At 51.4% G+C, this 21,098-nt stretch overlaps 1 protein-coding gene across 1 annotated transcript in view; it reads right to left on the reverse strand.

Annotated features, from left to right (window-relative positions):
* IQCA1 (IQ motif containing with AAA domain 1) overlaps positions 1 to 21,098 on the reverse strand; it is a 111,716-nt gene that overhangs the window by 12,145 nt on the left and 78,473 nt on the right. Inside the window, exons 14-16 of the mRNA XM_036422142.2 lie at positions 19,746 to 19,853; positions 15,471 to 15,670; positions 4,058 to 4,144 (exon numbers count right to left, since the gene is read on the reverse strand). Coding sequence (XP_036278035.1) covers positions 4,058 to 4,144; positions 15,471 to 15,670; positions 19,746 to 19,853 — 395 coding nt within the window. The remainder of the gene's footprint in view (positions 1 to 4,057; positions 4,145 to 15,470; positions 15,671 to 19,745; positions 19,854 to 21,098) is intronic.

Consider the following 21,098-nt stretch of genomic DNA (forward strand, 5'->3'; position numbering starts at 1 on the left):
CTTTCTAAGGAGTCCGGTCCCGCAGAGCTGGGAGTCAGGCCCAGGTGGTCAAGCTGCTCTGCACAGCCACAGTGCATCCTATAGGGCAGGGGAGCGGGCCAGAGAGGGGAGGGAGAGGTTCTTTCAGGGAAGCCGGGGGTGGCCTGGATGGGCAGCTGGACTGGGCTCTGGGCACAGGTGTCTGCTCCCATTGTGAGGCTGTCGGCCATGCAGCGGCCGCGTGGTTGTTCACCTTCTTCCTTCCTGCTTGGCCAGGGAGAAGGCCAAGTTCTCTGGTTGGCCAGGTGCAGGGAGAGCCTGGGCAGGAAGAGCAGGACCCCGGTGGAGGGGCCGTTTTGGGGAAGTCCGATGGAGGCTGCAGACACGTGGGGCGCTCCAAGGACAGCACAGGGACTCAGTTCTCCCTAACGTCCCCCCTGCACGCACCCATTCTGTAAGTCTCCACGGGTAACCGTACTAATAATACTAGTGTGTAGCCTCCACGGAGTGCCGACTGCAGGTGCTTCTCTCAGTGCTGGGTGCGGGCTCTCTCACTGAACCCTGGCGACCTTTGTGGGTATGAAGGGGGGCGTGTCACTGTGGTTTTGGCTAGTATCTCTCTGAGGGCTAGTGAAGTTCAGCATCTTTTCATGTGCGTATTGGCCATTTGCATATCTTCTCAGGGAAAATGAGTACTCAGATCATTTCCCCACGTTTTCCTTAAGTTACTTGCCTAAGTTGTAAGAGTTCTTTATGTATTCCAGATACAAGTCACTTAGCCGTATGTATGCGATTTTGTAGATATTGTCTTTGTACTTTCTCAATGATGTGCTTTACAGCAAATATATATATTTTTTAAATTTTGATGAGATACTATTTAATTTTTCTTTTGTTGCTTAAGCTTTTGGTGTCATATCTGAGACGGGCCACATAGGAGCTTCCTGGAGACTGATCCCAGGGTCCTGGCGAGGGTAGAGACTGCCACTCTGTGGGTATGGAGACCCACTTGCACAGTCTGAGCCCTTTTCTAGCAGCCTAGTTGCCGTGGTGACAATGGGGCAGTTCTGCCTGTTCCAGGGCAGAAGATGATGTTGCTACCAGTCCTGAAATGGCAGGGACATCTGAACTTAATCAGCCTGTTTAGATAACAAATGTGGATCATGGGCTGTGTTCAGAGTGACATTCCTGCCGGAGGTGAGACGCAGTCCCATTGGGAGGGCGGAGTGAGAGGTGAGTCCATTCAGTTAGCGCTCCCCTGCACTTGGGCCACCCTGTTCCAGTTCAGAGACGCATCCATTGTGCACGAGGTCCTCATGCTCATCCATCACACCAGCCAACATCCCAGCCCAATATCCCAGAGCAAACTCCACCGCCGTGCCCCTGCTGCGAGCCTGCAGCCTGCAAAGTGGTGCTGTGGGTAATTCCAAAGGAGCGCCCAGCATCCCCGCAGCAATGGCAGGGTGCTTTTCTGCAGTCAGCTCCCCAAAACCATGGCACAGCCAGCTCCAAGGCCAGCCGGTCCCTCTCGGAGGCCCCACGGTGATGCCGGGAAGGCTGCTGCGAGATGAAGGAAGAAAGGGTAATGGTGCAGAAAGTGCAGCCCAGACAGCGCCTCATTCCTCACCGCCTTTGCCTCAAACACACCGCTGACCAGCTGCATGGGAGCTGTGGAGGGTGGTGGACGGCTCTGCTCCTAGCAGGAGGAGGAGGGCAGGGCCCTGTGCAGGCCCGATGGGCAGAGGTGCACTGTACGAGGAGCCATCCTGAGAGTCTAGGTGTGGAAGGGCTTCTCCCAGGTGTGGAAGACAGGGGTGTCGTTGGAGATGTGGGAATTCGGAAGCCCTGCACCTCTGGCTCTAAGACCAACGGGCCCCATGGCGGTTTGCAGGATGTGGTCTAGTGGCCCCGGGGATGAGGAGGGGTGGCGGGTGGACAGACGGAAAACCAGGTGCTGGTGCTCAGGTGCGGTCCAGGTGGGGAGAAAGGTGTGGCCTCTGCATCCAACAGAAGATCTGAGTCTGGGTCCCAGGGTGACCCCAGCCAGCTGTGCGCCCCTTAGAGCCTTCGTCCTCGTCTGCAAGACAGACGGGCCCCTTGTGCCTGGGGCCTCTGCGGCTGCCTCAGCAGTCCTGGTGTAATGGCGGGTCCCCAGGCCTGGAGCTCCGGAGCCGCAGGCTTCCTGGCTCTCCTCCTTGCCTCCCTGCCTAGGGCTCGGAGAGCCAAATGCATTTGACCACTGAGTGACCTTCATTGTGGTCGAGGCATCCAGGGTGGTCAGTCACTGCCGGTGAGATTTTTTCCAAGTGTGATTCGGGAATCCTTCCAATCCAGGGACAGCCGCCGGTGCTGTTTGTGCTGTGGCTGGGGGTGGGGTGGAGAGGCATGGCCGCCTCTGTTTCTTTGCAGGTGGAATTCTTCTCTGAGCCTCAGTGCCTTAGGCATCAGGGGAGCCTGTGGGGCAGAAGCCTGGATGGGTGGATTCCTGAGGTCGCTGAGTGATGCCGTGAGGAGCTGAGGGACGCCTCATGGTTGTTCTCCCGTGGGTGCAGCTCGGCATTCGGTGGTCATCTTCAGAACGTGGCTGGCCACACTCATGGCTATCCTGGCCCCAGGGACTTGGCTGAGGGCAGAAGTCAGAGCTGGGGGCCTGGAGAGCAGAGCTGGCCCAGTCCTGGCCCTGAGTCCCAGGAAGGCAACAGGAACCCCTCAGCCCTGCTCTCTGACGGGCAGGTCCTACAGGGATGTGGGGGGGGGGGGGTAGGGTGCTAGGGCTGGGCCCCACTGTGCTGGGGAAGGTTCAGGCCCTGGCTGGCCTTGTGATAATGGGGCTCAGGGAACCCTTCTGCTGTGCTCATCCTGCGGTCTAGGGTTGCCCCCAGGGCATGATCCATGGCTGTCAGTGCCGTAAATTCCTGCCACGACAGCCTCTTCCAATGCAGAGGTGAAGTCACCTGCTTAAGGACACACAGCCAGCTAAGGTGAACACAGAGCAGGCCCAGAACCCTTGCTCCCGGAGCCCGCACTGCCCACGGTCTTCCTGCTCCTCAGGCTGCTGTCCAGTGGGGCATCGAGTAGCCCTTGCCCATGAGCGAGACAAAGCTTCTGATGCATCAGGTGAGCGGCAGTGTGGGCTAACCACTGCCTGGCATTTATTTCTCTTCAGATTGACAGTCTGGTTCCTAGTAACCCCAGCCTTCCAGTTCGCCTCTATGTGGATTTTTTTTTCACATGTACAACTTCGCCAGCAGAGGGAGCTAACCACTAGGTTCGCAGACGAAATAATAACCCAGTCCTCTTAACAGTTTCTAAAATGACAGGCCAATCAAGGCCCCTGTGGGGAAGGAAAGATTGAGCTTTCATTCTTCATCCAAATCATCCCTTACCTGCTAACAGGGATGCATAATACATAAGGATCCAAAGTGATTAAAATCCTCACGAATTTCATCAGGAATTCACAGTTAACCACTATTTGCTTTGGAGCAAATTGATGTGGAATAACAATCACGTATATCTGCACTTTTTTTTTTTTTAACGTGTGGGAAACCTGCGGTGATCTGTGGGGGGAAGTGCGGGGGTGGGGGCCATTGAAAGGAGAGAAAAGAAGGAAGGAAGCAATTGAAAGAGGGCTCCCCCGAGGCCCCGGGCAGGCGCTGCTCTCACAGTTCCATTGATGGCCTTTGTTCGTAAGTCTCAGGCCCTCTGCTCTTTATTATTATGAACAATAGGAAGTCCTAATAATAACCCCTGTGTGTGCTGTTTGCTCTAATGGAGCAGAGTTCCCTAAATCGCTCCCTACCTCTGACGCAGGTGATGGGACTTCAGCTCCCCTCTCCCTCCTCCCACGCAGCCCTTCATTTGCTTCTAAAGGATGCCTCCTAAAACCAGCCCACTGCGTCCTTTCAGATGCAGACAAGTACTTAGGGCCCGGGGAGAGGGCCGCGCCTCCCCACCCCGTTTCCTTCCTCCCTTGGAAAATCGAGACCTTCTTGAAAAGGACTGGGAGCACGGCAAGGGGCCCCTGGGAGGAAGGGGGGGGAGAAGCAGAGCCCAGACGACGCCACGCCGGGGGAGCCCTCACCATCTTCTCGGCGTTGGGTACTCTCTTGTAGAAGGTTTTCTCCGTGTCTCCGATCCACACCACGGACGGCTGGAGCTGGCGGGCCACCTGCCAGGAGAAGGAAAAGCCTTGGTTGGAAATGCTATCCCGTCGTGGGTGCACGCGTGACCTCCGGGGACGGCAGGGCGGGAGGGCTCCCTATGTGGGCTCTCTGGGGTGGCGGGGTCTCGCGAACGCCACTGCCCGCACGACCGTACCCTCCTGCCCTGCAGGATGGCGATATCTCTGGGTTCTGTCCCACCTTACGGGCAGGGCACACTCTGCTTGGGCACATTCTGCCTAGGGTCCCCAGGCCTCTCTCCGCCTGACTTGAAATAAGACAATAAATAGTTTTCTGCCACCAACAAACGGGAAACCGAGCCTTGAGTGTTAATTCCAGCCTGCCCGGCGGGCGCAGGCCCATTCAGGGCTGCTCAGGGTGGGAAAAGCCATTTCAGCGCCTGGGCCCCGTGATGCCATTGGCTCGTCTCATTTGGCTGCATTGCTGTGGCTGAGGTTTCACCGGGAAGGGGCTTTCTGTGCTGGCGAATAACGGCCACACACCCAACCATCGCTTCAGAGTGCCTCCGTGAGAGCAACGTCTGGGTATTTTTGCAACCATTTGTGCTTCGAGCTGACCGGCGACAGATAAAAACCATCTGCAGCCCTGGGGAGTGGTGTTACTCCTATTTTTAAAAAAATATATTTTATTGATTTTTTTTTACAGAGAGGAAGAGAGAGAGATAGTGAGAGTTATAAACATCGATGAGAGAGAGACATCAATCAGCTGCCTCTTGCACACCCCCTACTGGGGATGTGCCCACAACCAAGGTACATGCCCTTGACCAGAATCGAACCTGGGACCTTTTGGTCCGCAGGCAGACGCTCTATCCACTGAGCTAAACCGGTTTCGGCACTCACTCCTATTTTTGTATTCCTTTAAGCATCGTTAAGGCAGTGGGTGTGATGTTAGACCAAGGCAGGTGTTTAATCAGCGATGGAAAAAGCGCGGGGAACACGGGTGGGCCTGTCTCCCCGGAGCCGTGGACCAAGGGGAGTGGACCGAGCACCTTCAAACACCAAGTGGGTTTCACTGGGTCCCGGTGCCCACCTGGCGCTGGGCTGGCCGAGATCACAGGCCCCCACACAGGACGTTCTGAGAGGAAACAGTACCAGCCAACCACTCTTTGCTACGTGTTATTTTTTAGCACCAGAGCCAGAGAGTTTAAAAATTCCAAATTGTACATTTTAATCCATGGCTGTGGCACGTGCTGTGCAAACAGCAGTGGCTCTGGGGCAGCCGTGTGCCAGGCCGGGGCCACACGTGTGGCACACGGCCTCACATGCATGGTCAGGGCCAGCATGGACCCACATGTCCTCCCGTAATAACTCCTTCACCTGCCCTGCCACCAGGTGAAACAGGTGCCGGTGTTACCAACCCTGTTTACAGATGGGGAGGCTGAGGCTCAGACGTCAAGTGACCTGTCCAAGGTCACAGGGCTAGAAAGGTCAGAAGCTGGAGGCAGGGCCTGCAGTTGGCGGCTGGGTCTGTGCTGATGGCGGCCACACCACGGGGCCTCTCATGTACTCGAGTCACACACCTGAGTACCCACCTTGCCTCTCCTCTCCATGTCCAACAACCCAAAGCCTGCCCAGTCCCTAACCTCCTTCAGCTCCATCACTGTCCATTCTCTCGGCTCCTTACCAGGGTGGCCTGCCCGCTGGTCAGGGTCCCAGTCGGTGCCCCGAGGGCAGCCCGAAGGGACCCTTGCTCCCTGGAAGCTATTCTGAGTTTGTTAAAAGCTCACAATCCCACTGTCCAAGGAAAAGAAGAAAATGAGATACAGTGAGGGAAAGTCTTCAAGCTTCACAGAAAAAAAAAAAAAAGGTACTTTATTATGACAGAGGCAACATCTTAGTCTTTTCAGTCCCTCTGAAAAGTATCATTTTGGATCTGAAACCCACGGAAAAGCAATTTTCACATAAACAGTTGTTTCCTGTCTCGGCTAACTCCTGCTCGCTCCCCTCCTACGCCCATTTGGCGAGTGCCGGATTTTCCACCGCTTTTATTTGTGAGGTCCTCGTCTCTCAGCCCCGCTTTTCTTAATGGGAACGGCAGATGTGAGTTCCGAGGACACTGCCCTCTTTCTGCTTTTCACACAGTGAGCCACATGGCTGGACTGGGGACGCAGGAGTCTTAGTAGCTTGGGATAAGCTGGAAGCCCTGGGTCTTATTTCTAGCCGCCGGCTCACAGTGGGGTTGAAATCCCGGCCACAGCATTCCATGGAACGCTAAAGTGACCGATTGCTCCCTGAACTGCCTGCTCTCCCTGAGCCCCCGGGCGACGCCATGGCTTCCTGTGCGCCAGCCGCACCCGCTCCGGGGCACAGCGCTGTGTGGAGGGCTGCACAGGTGATGTGGTTTGAAACGTTTGATTATTATCAAATGAAACAGAAAGCATTTCCCCAGAGAGTTCTTCGAGGATAACAATACAGGGAACGGCCCTTTGCCAAGTGCCTCCAGGTCCAGGGCACCCCTCACTCGCCATACGCCACATGCCATGCCAAGCATGTCCATGCCTTGTCCCCCTCACAGATGAGGCCACTGAGGCAGAGAGAGGGGTAAGCCATGTGCCTATCAGCACTGGAGACGTGGTGGAGCTCAGAGGGAGACCCAGGTCTGCCTGGCACCCCCAGGCTGGCACCCTCACCCACAGGACCCTGCCACATCCCGGGGTAGGCAGACGTCTGCTCCATAGTACCCGGTGACCCTCAACCCATGTCCTCTCGCCACCTTTCTTTCTTTCTTTCTTTCTTTCTTTCTTTCTTTCTTTCTTTCTTTCTTTCTTTCTAATATATTTTATTGATTTTCCACAGAGAGGAAGAGAGAGAGATAGAGAGCTAGAAACGTCGATGAGAGAGAAACATTGACCAGTTGCCTCCTACACACCACCTTCTGGGGATGTGCCCGCAACCAATGTACATGCCCTTGACTGGAATCGAACCTGGGACCTTTCAGTCGGCAGACCGATGCTCTATCCACTCAGCCAAACCGGTTTCAGCCACTCGCCATCTTTCATCCTGGCAGCACAGCTCTGAAACCACCACTGCCATGTCCTCCCGAGCTGGAGGCCCTGGTTTCCCTGACCTTCCTCAGTGAGCTGGCTGCAGGATGCCTGTGATGTGCTCGGGGCTGGCAGAGAGGAGAGGCATGTAACACTGGGCCCCCAGGAGGAAACCTGCCTCTGGAAGGTGACCTTGGAGGGAGAAGAGCTCATTTTCCTTGTCCAAGGACGGATGTGGGAGGGACAGAGGGCTGCTGACTCGGGCAAGGGACAGGGGATGTCTGCAGAAGCAGCAGGCAGACAGGCTGAGCTCTGAAACACATCTGCCATAAACCGGTCCTTGCTTACTGTGATTCATTCTTCCAAACTTCAGAGTGCACTTTCACTGCCGTCACCCACCCACTACCCTCTCCTCGGAGAACCGGTCATCCCGCGTTTCCCATCCTTACAGACCCTCCGACACTGGATTGCAACAATGAGATGGTCCTGCCTACGCTGCTTTGTATTCTTGTTCACTTAATACAAAATGTATTTGTCCAACCTCTCTTTAACAAGCCGCCCCATAATGTATTGATCTAACCCTGTGTTTGTGAACATTTGGATGGTTTCCCCTTCTTATTAAATCAAACAGTGCTGGTGGAGCGGGGAGAGGAGGGAGGAGAAAGACATCTATAATACTGTCAACAATGATAAAAGGACTTTAAAAAATAAATCAAACAGTGCTCAGAGAAGAGCGCTCTGGGCACAAGCGGTCTTGTCCTTAGCATGATGGTGCTGCTGGGTCCGAGCACTCATGCATTCTTCACGCTCCCACACATGTCGCCAACCTGCCGCCTGAGGTTCTGTTTACTCTCCAGCCCTAAGAATGTGGGTCTGTTTTTCTACTTTTCTCCTCAATGAGTATTAACAACAAAAAAACTCTTTACCTATTTATTAAATGACAAATAGCTTTCTTTGCTCTTTTAATTTTCATTTAGCAATGACAAGGGTTCACTGAAATTACCCACAGATAGTTTGAGGCCATGGACAATTAAATGCAATTAATGCATAATTGAACTTTTCTGAAATTGCATGTACTTCCACTGCCACTAGAGGGCTCTTCAGTCCTACCAAATGCACCGCGGGTCTCAGTTTTGTGTCCATTCTGGGATAAACACCAGTTTCCACCCACATGGGCCCTTCCCAGTTCTGGGAAGTCCAGTTAAAGAACTAAAGACTTCCCCATCCGTGTCAGTTTTATGGGTTTGACCTTTTGTGTTCTCTAAAGCAGCACTACCCAATGCTGGGCCTCGGAATGAGGTCCCAGGATGCAATGGCTCAGCAATGAAAGCCTGTTTGTGTTCAGTTAATAGGATCTGCCCAAACGACCCTTGGACGCTTTGGAGGTTCTCTCTGAAAGGGTCCTATTTTATTTTTTTTAAAAAATATATTTTATTGATTTTGTACAGAGAGGAAGGGAGAGAGATAGAGAGTTAGAAACATCGATGAGAGAGAGTCATCGATCAGCTGCCTCTTGCACACCCCCTACCGGGGATGCGCCCGCAACCAAGGTACATGCCCTTGACCGGAATCAAACCCGGGACCCTTCAGTCCCCAAGCCGATGCTCTATCCATTGAGCCAAACCGGTCCCGGCGAAAGGGTCCTATTTTGCTTGCCATGGAGAACCTAGGAAGAAGCTGGTTACTCTTTGGAAGAAGTGGTTGTGTATCAGTTTACCAAACTGAAAAGGACAGACCATCCACCCACCCACCCATCTACCCACCCATCTACCCATCCACCCACCCACCCATCCACCCATCCATCCACCCACCCATCTACCCATTCACTCACCCATCCATCCACCTACCCACCCATCCACCCACCCATCCACCCACCCACCTATCCACCCATCCACCCACCCATCCACCCACCCATCTACCCATCCACTCACCCATCCATCCACCTACCCACCCATCTACCCATCCATCCACTCATCCATCCACCTACCCATTCACCCACCCATCCACCCACCATCCCACTCATATCTGTTGAGCATCTGTGAGGTGCAGGTTCCGTGGTGGGAGGCAGGGATGTCTGGGACCTGAAGTGTGGAGCTTCCTGTCTCCTCACGGGAGTGGCGGGGCACAGGCCACCGCCAGGGAGGTGCTACTGTGCGGGGAGCAGGGGAGGGGCTCACTTTCTTGGACTGTAGTCACTGGGATTCTGTTTAAATACTAATACGTGGGGCATTCTGAATTCCCACGATTTTAAAATTAGGTTTTAAATTTCTTCCCTGCATTACCTTCTATGAGACTGTGAGAGTTCCCTTAAGTCCTGACTGGGTGTCAGCTGGGATAAACGGCAAATGACTAAGAGCCAGCAGCTCAGCTGGGCTGACCCTGTATGGAAAGAAGGTAAACCGAGGCCGAGGAGAGGAGGGGCCTGGGGATGAACTAGACCAGTAACAGGAACAGGCTAGCGCTATTGCTGACATGGGGCTGCATTCGAGGGGGAGGCATGTAGAGGGTGCCAGGTGCCAGGCTCACACAGCACCGGTTTTCCTCTGCACCCCTCTCCTTCCCGGCCCCCTCCCCACACCGAAGACGCCCTGGAGGAGCACAGTGTTCACACCTGTGTGCAGGCCACACCCAACGCCTCCAGGCACCCGCTAGCCTCAGTTAAGGAGGCCAGCACGCCAGCGTCAGGTCCAGGCCACGTGACGCGAGAGTCTGGACAAAGGGAGGCTATGGTGCTGCCCCTGCCTCAAGTGTTTCCAAATTGGTTAAAAGTCCTTTAGTGCCTGTGGCATCGACCCCGGTCCCAGGCTCATTCCCATGACACAGCAGGAGTGAACGCACCCCAAACCGATGGTGACTTACAGCTCACAGAGCGCTCTCCCAGGCCTTCCAGCACCCACCCCCTGCGGGCCCACCCTGTACTGCTGCTCAACTCTGCTGTGAACCCAAGACTGCCCCAAGATACCATGTTTATGTAAAAAAAAAAAAACCCCAAACCCCTGAGGTTTGATGCCTACATGTGCTCCCTGCCTCAGCCTGAAGCTGCACGACACAGTGCAAGAGCCCAGGCTTTCTGGCCACAGACCACTCAGACCTGTGCCGCCAGCCCTCCCTCCCCCTTTGTTTTCACACCTGATGCTGCACCACAGCGGGCAAGCCTGCTCCTCCCCCCTGCTCCTCTCTCCCTCTCTCTCTTGGGCAGCTCTGGCTTTTGGGTCAGGTGTAGGCCTCTGCTTTACCCTTATTGAATTTCACCTTGTAAAGGCAGGGCTAACACATTTATTACACATCTGTGTGTGTGTGTGTTTAAAACTTCATCCACGAACAGCAACACCGCCTTTGTTTGGGTTATTAGCCCGGAGCAGAAGTCTCCATGCCCGACGCCTGGCCCAGGGTTGACACCAGCACATCTGGGCGAGACCCCTTGGCGCGCTGCCATGGGTGCTGGCCGAGAGCCCAGCAAGGAGCCTGGGGGGTGGGGGTGGGGTGGCACTGAGGCAGGAGCAGCACCCTAGCCTCCCTTAGTCCAGACCCCCAGGCCTCATGGCCTGGATCTGACACTGGCTTGGGGGCCTCCTTAGCCCATCATCCTGAGGAGGACACAGGAACCACTGGGCAGAGAGAACACCTCCCAGGTCCAAAACCCAGGATCAGAAGTCCCTGCTCAGCCTCTTTCCCTGGGTTCTACTAGTCTGCCCCGGCCATCGCGGGGGCGGCTGAGAGGGCAAGGGAAGAGTGATGGCGAGGGGCCCAGGAAGAAGTGGGGTCCTGGTGGAGCATGCCAACAGGATGCATGGCTTCTAATTCCTTCCCTCTCGTGCTAAAATGCCCATGGCTGACACTAACCCAGGACTGTTACCGGGACACAGCGCCCAGGGCAGGCTCAGGGAGCCCTCAGTGCCTGGAGGCAGCTGAGGCCCAGGGATTGGCGGGGGAACAGACCTGGGCTTGAGTCCAGATGCCAGTCCCTACATTCCTTTGTACCATAGTTTTTGGTCAAATTAAGCGCTAGGAGCTCGTTTTCTTGTTTGCAAATGGCAACATTAATCCCTGCCCCATCAAGGGTTTGGTCCCATGAAAGTCAAAACTCCTTAGTGTCTGCTGGACTCCTGGCCAGAGGTCAAGGTCAGTACTTCCTGCTCGAGTTCCTGCTGTGAAAACCTAAGGAGGTCAAGGATGGTTGAGTGATGGATGGCCTTGTCTTTTGTTCATGAAATACTTATTAAATATTAATCATTACATTTCTCAACCGGTTAGATGACAATATTTCTAATATTTTCCCACTAAAGATATGTATATTCTTTTTCACAGATAGCTTTAGCAGCAGAAGAGAGAATGTTAAATAACAGTAACCACATTTCTTAAAGGAACCCAGCTTGTTAATCCATTAAGCTATTGTATGTGAAATAAAGGAGCCCTCCAGAAACACTGAACACAAAATAGATTTGAATCTGTGATTGTGAAACTCTCAGAGACTAGTCTTCCCGGTGTGTTTTCACGTGGGCAGGGTGCTGGCGCTGAACAAGGCTGCCGGCCTGAAGTGACCTTATGAACGGCTTCCTCACTGATGCTGCCATCTCTCCTCTGCGGAGATTAATTCGGTCACAGGAGCTCTTTACCAGAAGACATGAGGAGTCACCAGGCCTTTTGTTATTTCGCCTTCTCCAGCAGATGCCACAGACCCATGCCGGCAGCCCTCAAGCCTCAGCCCCCGGGCCATGGCTCACGGGACACAAGAATGCAAGCACAGCACCTGCCAGAGATTTACCAGCTTTCTTCGCTTAATTAAAAGCAAATACCTCTCCGCAGTGCAGATAGCTGGTCTGTCACTCATGCCGGGAGGCAGTGTCCTCATGGCACATGGTTTGTAACTGAATGACTCCTACACCTGGTCTCTGGGTCTTTCATTAATCAGTTATACACACAGCAGAGGTGAAGCTTAATGAGGTGTGTGCCAGGCACTCTGACGTGGAGTGGCCTCGGTGGGTAAGTATGGCGTTCCACAATTTGAAAACTTGACACATAGCATTTTGTGGTCTGCACAATGTCAGTTTGCAACGATTCTAAGAAATGAATCCTTATTGGAGAGCAAGAGCAAAAACCTCTCAGCAGCAGAAACAATTTCCTGAGCATTAGGACATCATGATCATGCCATGGGCTCTGTCCTAGAACCACACCAGGAGCACTGAGCCATCTAGTGGGTGTGAGGAGACAGGCTTAATCCCACTTCAGTGAGAGGCTGGATGAGGCACTTGTTAAACCTGGAGGCTCTGGATGCAGACTGTGGGCTCACGTGGCAACACTGTAACCTAGGAAAACGACTTAAATGCCTCAGGCCATGGAATGACATCTTTCAAGGGCTGAGGAAAACATATGTCAGCCCAGAATTCTATATCTAGCAAAACTACCCTTCAAACAATGGAAGTAATATAAAGGTATTTTGAAAAATAAAATGAAAACTAACTTTCCAGAAGACCTGCATTAAAATAAATATGAAAGGAAGTTTTGCAGCCACAAAGAAAATTACAACAAACGGAAAGTTGTATCAACAGATAGGAATAGAGTACTAGGAAATATGTTATTAAGGGTAAAATACTAATTTTTCCCTCTTGAATTCTTTAAAAGACAAATGACTAGTGCAAAAATAGTAACACCTTATGGTAGTGTTTATAACACTTCTAGATATAAAACATATGGTAAAGACATATAGGATTATATTGTTGTAGGATTTGACATTTTATGTAAAATAGTACAATATTCACCCTTTGTAGACTGTGCTAAATTAAAAATGGCTAAAATAGAACAATCACTAAAAAATAAGAAAGGTATTGCTAAAGTATATGATTGTTTAACCACTGTGCTGTGTACCCGAAACTAATACAAAATAATGTTAAATATAAACTGTAATTGAAAAATAAAATTAAAAAAATAAGAAAGTGGCATTGCTAAAAAGACAAAAGAGAAATTCAAATTAAATACTAAAAAGTACTGCATTACCCAAAAGAAGTTAGGAAAAAGAAAGAAAGAAAGAAAAGAAAAGGGAAATGGAATAAATGAAGAACAAACAGCAAAATGGTAGACCTAACCCAACTAGATGAATAACTGCATTTAATGTAAATGCCGCAAACATGCTTTTAAATGGAATATATTGTTAGACTGAGTAAGAAAGCAAGACAACCGAACCCATCAGAAATGCACTTTCACTATAACGACACTGAAAATGAAAGGGGTTCAGGGAAGCTGAGGAGGCTCTGTTCGGATCAGACCAGGTAGACTTCAAGACAAGGAGTCTTACTAGAGACAGAGGGGACAGCTCCTAAGGATGAAATAACTGATCAGGAAGATGGAAGAGTTCTGAATGTGGTGCCTCTCATGACAGGGCTACAACATCCACAGGGCAAAACCCGACAGCCACAGGGAGACAGAGAATCCCACAATCCTAGTTGGAGCTTTGACACCCTCTTTCAGAGTTGACAGGACAAATAACAAAAAGAAAAGTGAGAAAGCGAAAAAGCAAATCACAGAGAAAATTTGCAATATTTTATGTCCAACAAAGAACTTGTATCCAGGCTATCTAAAGAACTCTAACAAATCACAAGACCAATAGTCCCTGAAAACTGGCAAATTATTTGGACATTTTAAAAAATAAGTCATACAAGGGGCAAGAGAGCACATAAAAATGATGGCTACACAACTGCATATATTTTTCAAAGCTCATTCTTAAAATGCATACTTAAGATCTGTGCACTTTACTGCATGTAAATTTTACCTTGATAAAAAGTAGTGCAGGAAATAAAGAGGGATATAGGTTTGAATCCCAGCTTGGCCACTTGCCCTTGGTCGCCTTGGACAAGGTGCATCACCTCTCAGAACCCCAGTTTCTCTCTCTGTAAAACGGGGATAGGATGAACCCCCTCACATAACAATACAAAGATGTGGAACACCTACCTTGTTTGAGGCACTCTGTTAAATAACTCAATGATCTTTTTTTATTCCCTGCCCACCTTCCTCTTCTCCTGTCTTCTAGTTCTTCAAATTCTCTCTCCATGGATGCCTTCTGGACCAGCACAGGAAGGGAGGAGAGCTGGGAATGTCCTGCTACCTCGCCACAGGGTTGGGTCCATGTGGCCAAGGGAGGAAACCCCACTGCCCTCTCTTCCTCACTGTGGCCCCTGGGATGACAGGGAGAAGGACCTACTCCTGTGAGCCACTGTTGACGATAACCATTGCCTCAGGGCCCCTCGAACAACCAACATCGAGCCCAAGTACAGTGCTACGCATCTGCATCGATATATAAGCTGCCTTTTTCTCGCCACTAGAAAGGCATTGAACAGCATAAAGTTAAACTTGAGTGATTCAACCAAATAAAAATGAAATTCTGCTAAGTTTCAATATTATATATAAGTATTCAGTATCAAAGGGCTTTAAAACCTGGTAATCCTTGTCTTATATACTACGTTGTTTATCAATTTATATACCTACCTATCTACCAAATCATCGCCTTATCATTTATCACCTATCACTATCTAACAATCGTCTCTCTATCTATCTACCCATCACCATCATCTACAGACAAACTATATCGGCGAATCATCGCTTTCAGGGCTGGCAGAGCACCTCCTACCATTTGAGGTGGCTCATTCATTGCGGGATGATGAAATGGAAGCTCAGGGCAGTGCAGAGCTAATCTAAGATCGCAGACCTGGGCTGTGTGTGGACCTTCTAATGCAGTGGTCGCCAGCCTTTCGGACCTCATGGACCACCAGTGGTCCGTGGACCGCCTGTTGGCGACCGCTGTTCTAGTGGGTGCTGGGTGGCTGGGTGGGGGTGGCTCAGCGGGCTTCCCTACCCACTGGACAAGATGTAACTGTGCATGGGCATTACTGTGGTCGGCTTGGCTTCCTGTGGGATCCCCTTACTACCCGTGTGAAGAGCTGACATTCAGAAGGTACTGGACTTGGCAACACAGACATGTGAGAAAGGACCCTAAATGCAAATGTAGATGCCATTACTGGAGGGAGGTGGGCTGAAAAAAGAAACTATGGGTTTAATTTCCAACTGGAAGCGCGAGCTTTTCGGAGAGGGTTCCTGGGCACAAGGAGGCAATCTGGGGCGCAGTGGAGTGTTTATGCAAAGGAAGATGCAGTTGCTAATGGCTGGATGCCCAGCCAGTGCAATCACTAAGAAATGTGCAAGAGGAGGCAGTATGGACGTTGGAGAGAGATGTTCACATCCACCTGAGGAAAGGACCTGCCAAGGCCCGAGCTAGTCGGTTTAAGGGGAGGAACCACAGGGAGAATGGGAGCCGCAGAAATGAGAAGCGTGGTGAGTACCTTGAGGACCACGTGGATCATCATCTGCAGGCCATTTTTGCCCGGGTACTTCCCGGCAATGTTCTCCGCTGACAAGTTGAAGAGGTTGGCGCCCGTCTCGCTGCAGATGGCGTGGACCAGCATTTTCTTCCCGACCCCTGAAGGCCCGGCCAGCAGCAGCGACTTCACCAAAGGTGCGTTCTCGTGCACCTCCGCGGAACCTGCAAGAGGCAGAGGCCCAAGCTCTGAATCCTGCCAGGAGGCCAGAGGTGCTCGGACGAGGCTGCCTCCAGGCACGGCCCCACACGCGATCCCGGTTTTTGTGACTGTGATGACTGCACCGCAGCATTTCCGCCTCCACTGCATCTGAGACCTGTGAATTTGTAGTGGAGATGGTGCTATAGGGTCTCCGTGGGTATTCAACACATGGTTTCTCCTCCATCCCTCATCCTACTTCCCCCCAAACTCATAATTTTAAGGAACATTCTGCTGCAATAACTTGCATCTGGCATTTTTTCTTTCTTTCAGGGGATGGGGATGGAGTTCCTCTGCTTGTCAGCAGCAGTATGGCGTCCTTAGAAAGCTTGGGAAGAGGATGTGGGGATAGGTGGGGGGTGGGAATGGACGGAGGACTGACGTTTGAGATTCTGAGGAGGCCAAGGATGCTGTGGCTGGAGCCGGACTTCTTTCTTCTGTCTGGTTTCCCACCTGCCAAATTACTGTGCTGTCACTGAGAGGTCCATCCGTGCCTCAGGCTCTCATCACACTGTCCATCTCCTGCGAGCCCAGACAGCACTCAGACTTGAGTATCAACCCCACCTCCACCCCTTCCGTCCTGAGCTCCAGGGGAGGGCCCGGGCACTGAGAGTGACTTCCATAGTGTCTGGGGAGGGCTGTGATGCAGACAGCTGTCACTGTGGTTTGCTTTTGTTCAATCACTGGGCACTTTCTGAGCAGCCGTAAATGTATCATTATTATTGTGCTGTTCCATTTTTCTTTTTTGTGTGTAATTGCGAAGGTATTGTGAATGTACCAGCTCACTGGAGACAGTTTTTGTGGTTACCTCACATCCTCCACAGAAACTCGTGTGTCGCCTTGAGAAGCTCTCTTTAAAATGACATTAAGCAGGCCTGCTTTATCTGTGAGGGGTGGGGACCTGCTTTCCACCACGGGAGAGAGTGCATTCGTGGGGTCTTCTCAGCAGCTGGGCACAGAGGGCTGCATGGGCCCTGGTCCCAGCTGGCAGCCTGTGGTGTTCCAATGTGAAAAGAGTCAGAATCTGCCGTAAAAAAATGTATTAAAGCTGAGCGGACATGACTAGAATGGAAGGCAAAGGGTGCTAAGACCCCTGAGAGCCACAGAAAGTTCAGAGAAGAAACAACATTTAACTTGGGGGTAGGCTGGGTGGCTGGATGGGGTGGCTCAGGCGGACTTCCAAGAGGAGGTGGCATCTTAGCTGGCCTCTGAAGCACAGGCAGAGCTGGGACTCATCGTGAAGGGGATGGGCGAGAAGATTCTGAGTGAGGGGGACGCAGGCCTGGCGTGGGAGTCAGGCAGGTACTGGGGGAGCAGCAGATAATTCTGATAATTCTGACTGGTGCCGTGCAGGGCAGCGAGGAGGTGGAGAGGGAGATGGATGCCAGCTGCTGGGGCCCTGGAAGGTGGCTGGGGTTGCAGGTTAGCCCAGGGTGCTGGCTGAGGGTGGAGGGGAGGTCCTGGGAGGGGTGGCGGAAGAGTGCTGAGGGAGGGAGGGGGCAGGTGTGGGAGACCTAGGAGGAGGAGCGCACTTACTCCAGGACATGGACTTTCCAGGAGGAAGGGATGGGCACCAAGGTCGCTCAGAGAGAGAAGGAGGGGGGTCTGGGAAGGCACCTTGGGGCTTTACTGACCTTGGAACTGCTGATCGGCCTGGGAGAGGGGCAGAGACACACCTGCCACAAGGTCCATGGCTCCTCCTGCCCATATCAACGTTCAGTGGCAATTTTTTAAAAATATGGAGAATTATACAGAGACAGAGCGAATTTCCAGGCTTTTCGGTTTTCGGAGGATTGGAGACACGGGCCAGCGTTCCACATGCTGAGCCAGCTCTGCTGCTTCCTGCCGCTGAGCTCCTGGCGGCCGGACTGGAAAAGCAGGTCCACCGCCACGGCCACCTGACGCTCCTGCTGGGAAGCGACTCAATTTCCGTGAAATTTCCAAACTTCCACAGGCTGTGCCGGCTGCTCCTGCTCCAGGGGCGCCCTCCTCCTTTCCTCTTCCCCTCCTGCTCCGGGAAGGTGACATTTCCAGAAAAAAGGGTGGGTGTAGGGCAGATGCGTCCTGACTGGGAGGCTGAAGGCTCAGACTTGGCCCCAGGAGCCCCGTCCGGAGGCCACCAGAGCTGGTGCTGGAGGCCAGGCATGGACAGTGGCCTTGACCTGGGTCCTCAGTGCTCTCTGCCCAATGGCCGGGTTGGTCAGCCCTGGCAGTGGTGAGCTGAAGGGTTCAGGCCAACAAACACATTCCTTTTTGTGACTGGACACCATTTTAGATGCTGGAATTTAGATGAAGCGCTGGGAAGGCAGATGTGAACACATTTCTCTGTTGGCCTTGGCTGTGCACTGCATACACATGCATAAGCACGTGTACACACACACACACACACACACACACACACACACACACCTCTCATGAAAAAGATGTCGGCTAGCCTTGGGCCTGGCAAGGTCAGCAGCCTGAAGGGGCATCAGTTCCTCACTGACAACACCCGTCACCTGCACAGGAGCCGAGGATGCAAACATACCCTCATCCCCTTCGTTAGGAGTTTCCTTAAAAGCCTGTCAGCTCAGCTCCTGGCTCTCAGCTCCAGTGCCTTCCATGACACTGTGATGACGTCTGAGGACTAACGTATTTATTTCACTTACAAGGATCCACAGATATTGTGTGCTTACTGTGTTGATCCTAGGTATTGTCTACTTGTTTATATTATTTGTATTTTATCTGTGTCAACCCCAAATTCCATTTACTACTTCCTTCTGACATTCAGTTAAAAGAGGAATGTACTATTTCTTGCCAAAAGGTTTAAGTTCTTATATAAGTCAAAGTAGAACAATATTCTAAGTGCTCAATCCTCTCTCATCTCATTTTAAAGCAAATTGCCTAGCTGATGTGGTTCAGTGGTAGAGTGTCGACCTAGACTATCACCGTTTGATTCCAGTCAGGGCACATGCTGGGTTGCAGGGTCGATCTCTGGTAGGGGGTATGCAGGAGGCAGCCAACCAATGATTCTCTCTCATCACTGATGTTTCTCTCTCTCTCTTGCCCCTCTCTCCCTATCAGAAATCAATAAAAATATCTCTCTACATAAGAGCCTAAGCAACCGTTTGACTGTTCAACCATTTGACCAGTAGCCATGACACACATTGACTACTAGGAGTCAGACGCCCTGACCGGTAGGTTGCTGGGGTCCAGTCAATTGGGACTGAGTGAGATGGGCTGGACACTCCCTGTAGCCCTTCAGTGGTCCCTCTCCAGCTTTAATTGTGCAATAGTGTGGTCCTTCGGTCTGGCCTGCACCCTTTCAGCATTCCAATCCAGGACCCCTTGGGGAATGTCAGAGAGCCGCAGGCCAGGCTGAGGGACCCCAATAGTGCACAAATCCGTGCACAGGGACTCCAGTATAAAAAATAAAACAAATTAAATAATCAAGGAGTGATCTCTATTTCAGAGTGGTGGTGGGAGAACAGCCTAGCTGGGTCCCTGCCCCTGCCCCCTATCAACTCAGGCCATACACATATTAAAGTCAAAAAAATAAAAACAGCAGTGAACAGCAGTAGCAGCAGCAGCATATCTTTCTGTCACAGAGAGCCCTGCCTTTCTGACATCTCTGCACACACCGTAGAACTCAGGTCCCTGTGTCTGAACAACCGTGACTGAGTCCCACTCAGCAGTGACACCTGGCAGAGCCATGTCCCTTGGATTCATGCAACACACCGTGACTGACTCTTTTAAGGACCTACTCAGAGAAGCCTGTATGTGAGGCAAGCGGAACCTGGGCCCTTTGCCTAATCCGAGGCACTTTAACTGCAGGTGCCTGCTTTGGCTGTAATCTCCCCAGATGATCGCCCATAAGACCTTCCTGGTAGTGCCTTTCAGGGTGTCCTGGGATACACCATCGCGATGGAACTATCCTCACTCTGAACTCAGGAAGAAGAGTTAAGCCTCAGTGCACGGTGAAGACAATGAGAGACATGGTCAAAGCCAGCAGGTTGTGCATTGGCCTCTAGAACAGTCCCAACAGGCTTGTGGGGTCCTTACCTAGGGGCAGGACCCCATACAGTGCGATGAGCTGTCTGACATCCAGGAGGGAAGGCATGGGCTCTATGGAGACCCGGCGAAGAGTGGCCCCCAGGTAGCTGTACTCACCTGCAGAAAGAAACAGGACAAATGAGCGGGAACTGCTGGTCTGACCTGGGGATTGTAGTACTTGAATCAAATCTAACATTTCTGAGCAAATACAATCCATGATGGAGGGTCAGCCTCAAGGACGTGTTTTCTCAGAGAAAGGCTCGAAGAAGAATTGTACAGCTGCAAAAGCACACTGGGGTAGTAACTGGGCTGTGTGTTGACTGTGACACTAAACTCTTCATATTAAAAAAAAAAATAACCTCTGAATATTGGGCTTGTGAAGAGGAACAACTCTCTAAAATGAGGGATGTACACAGGAGACTAAAAGATGCAGGTCTTGTTTAATTTATACTCCAGGAGATCCTGACGTCGGCACACACAGATCGCCAGGTGAAATGCGTACTGGAGCGGTGCAAATCTGACTCTGAAACACTCTTTTGAAAGGAAGGACCCAAGTCTAATTGAGAATACATAGAAACATCTCTTTTTGAGGGTAATATTCATTTACATTTTTAAAGGATCGCCAAAGGAATAAGATCGAAATAAATCTTTACAGGTTTAATTAGAAGGCATCAAAGGGCTTAATTGTGATGTGTCATAAATCTTAAGTGTTCTTTTCCAACTAATCTAGAGAAGGTCACCACGGAAATGAGATTGGCGGTCTCATTTGTGGAGGACGGACACTGACATGCTCATAGAGTCTTGATTTGTAGCGGAATCTGAAGTAAAAACACTACATGATCATTTCTTCTGAGTCTTTCTGTACCAAGTTCAGATCTCGCCTACCTTTCAATATTATATAAGTATGACAAGTATACATTTATGTGTGTATAGAAAACTACTGAAAAAATGTGCTTGGTGTGCATGCGAAATATCGAAAATATCAAAACCTTTAAAGCATTTTCCATTGCTGAGAGAATGGAGTCCAACACCAGGTGACACGTGCTATTTTGTTGTGGAGGGCAGTCTCGCAAAGCCTCCACAAGAGAAAATAAAGTCCTTGGTAAAAGACACAAGGACAGGTGTGCCGGTGGGGAGATAAGTGATAACAGAAGTTTCTGCTTCTGACCCCGTGCCTTTTAATGAGCTGGTAATAAACAGAGCAGTGGTTAATTTAGCCACCACAGGGATTGGGAGAGAGCCTGCAGCCAGCGTTAAGTCCAGCCCTCATTACTGTAAACTGGACATGAGAGGTGACGTGAAAGTGACCCCCATGTCCCTGCTTAAGTAAATCCACACTAATATCCGATGCACCATGTTTTC

The sequence above is a fragment of the Pipistrellus kuhlii genome, unplaced genomic scaffold (assembly GCF_014108245.1).
Source record: "Pipistrellus kuhlii isolate mPipKuh1 unplaced genomic scaffold, mPipKuh1.p scaffold_m20_p_7, whole genome shotgun sequence".
Taxonomy (NCBI): domain Eukaryota; kingdom Metazoa; phylum Chordata; class Mammalia; order Chiroptera; family Vespertilionidae; genus Pipistrellus; species Pipistrellus kuhlii.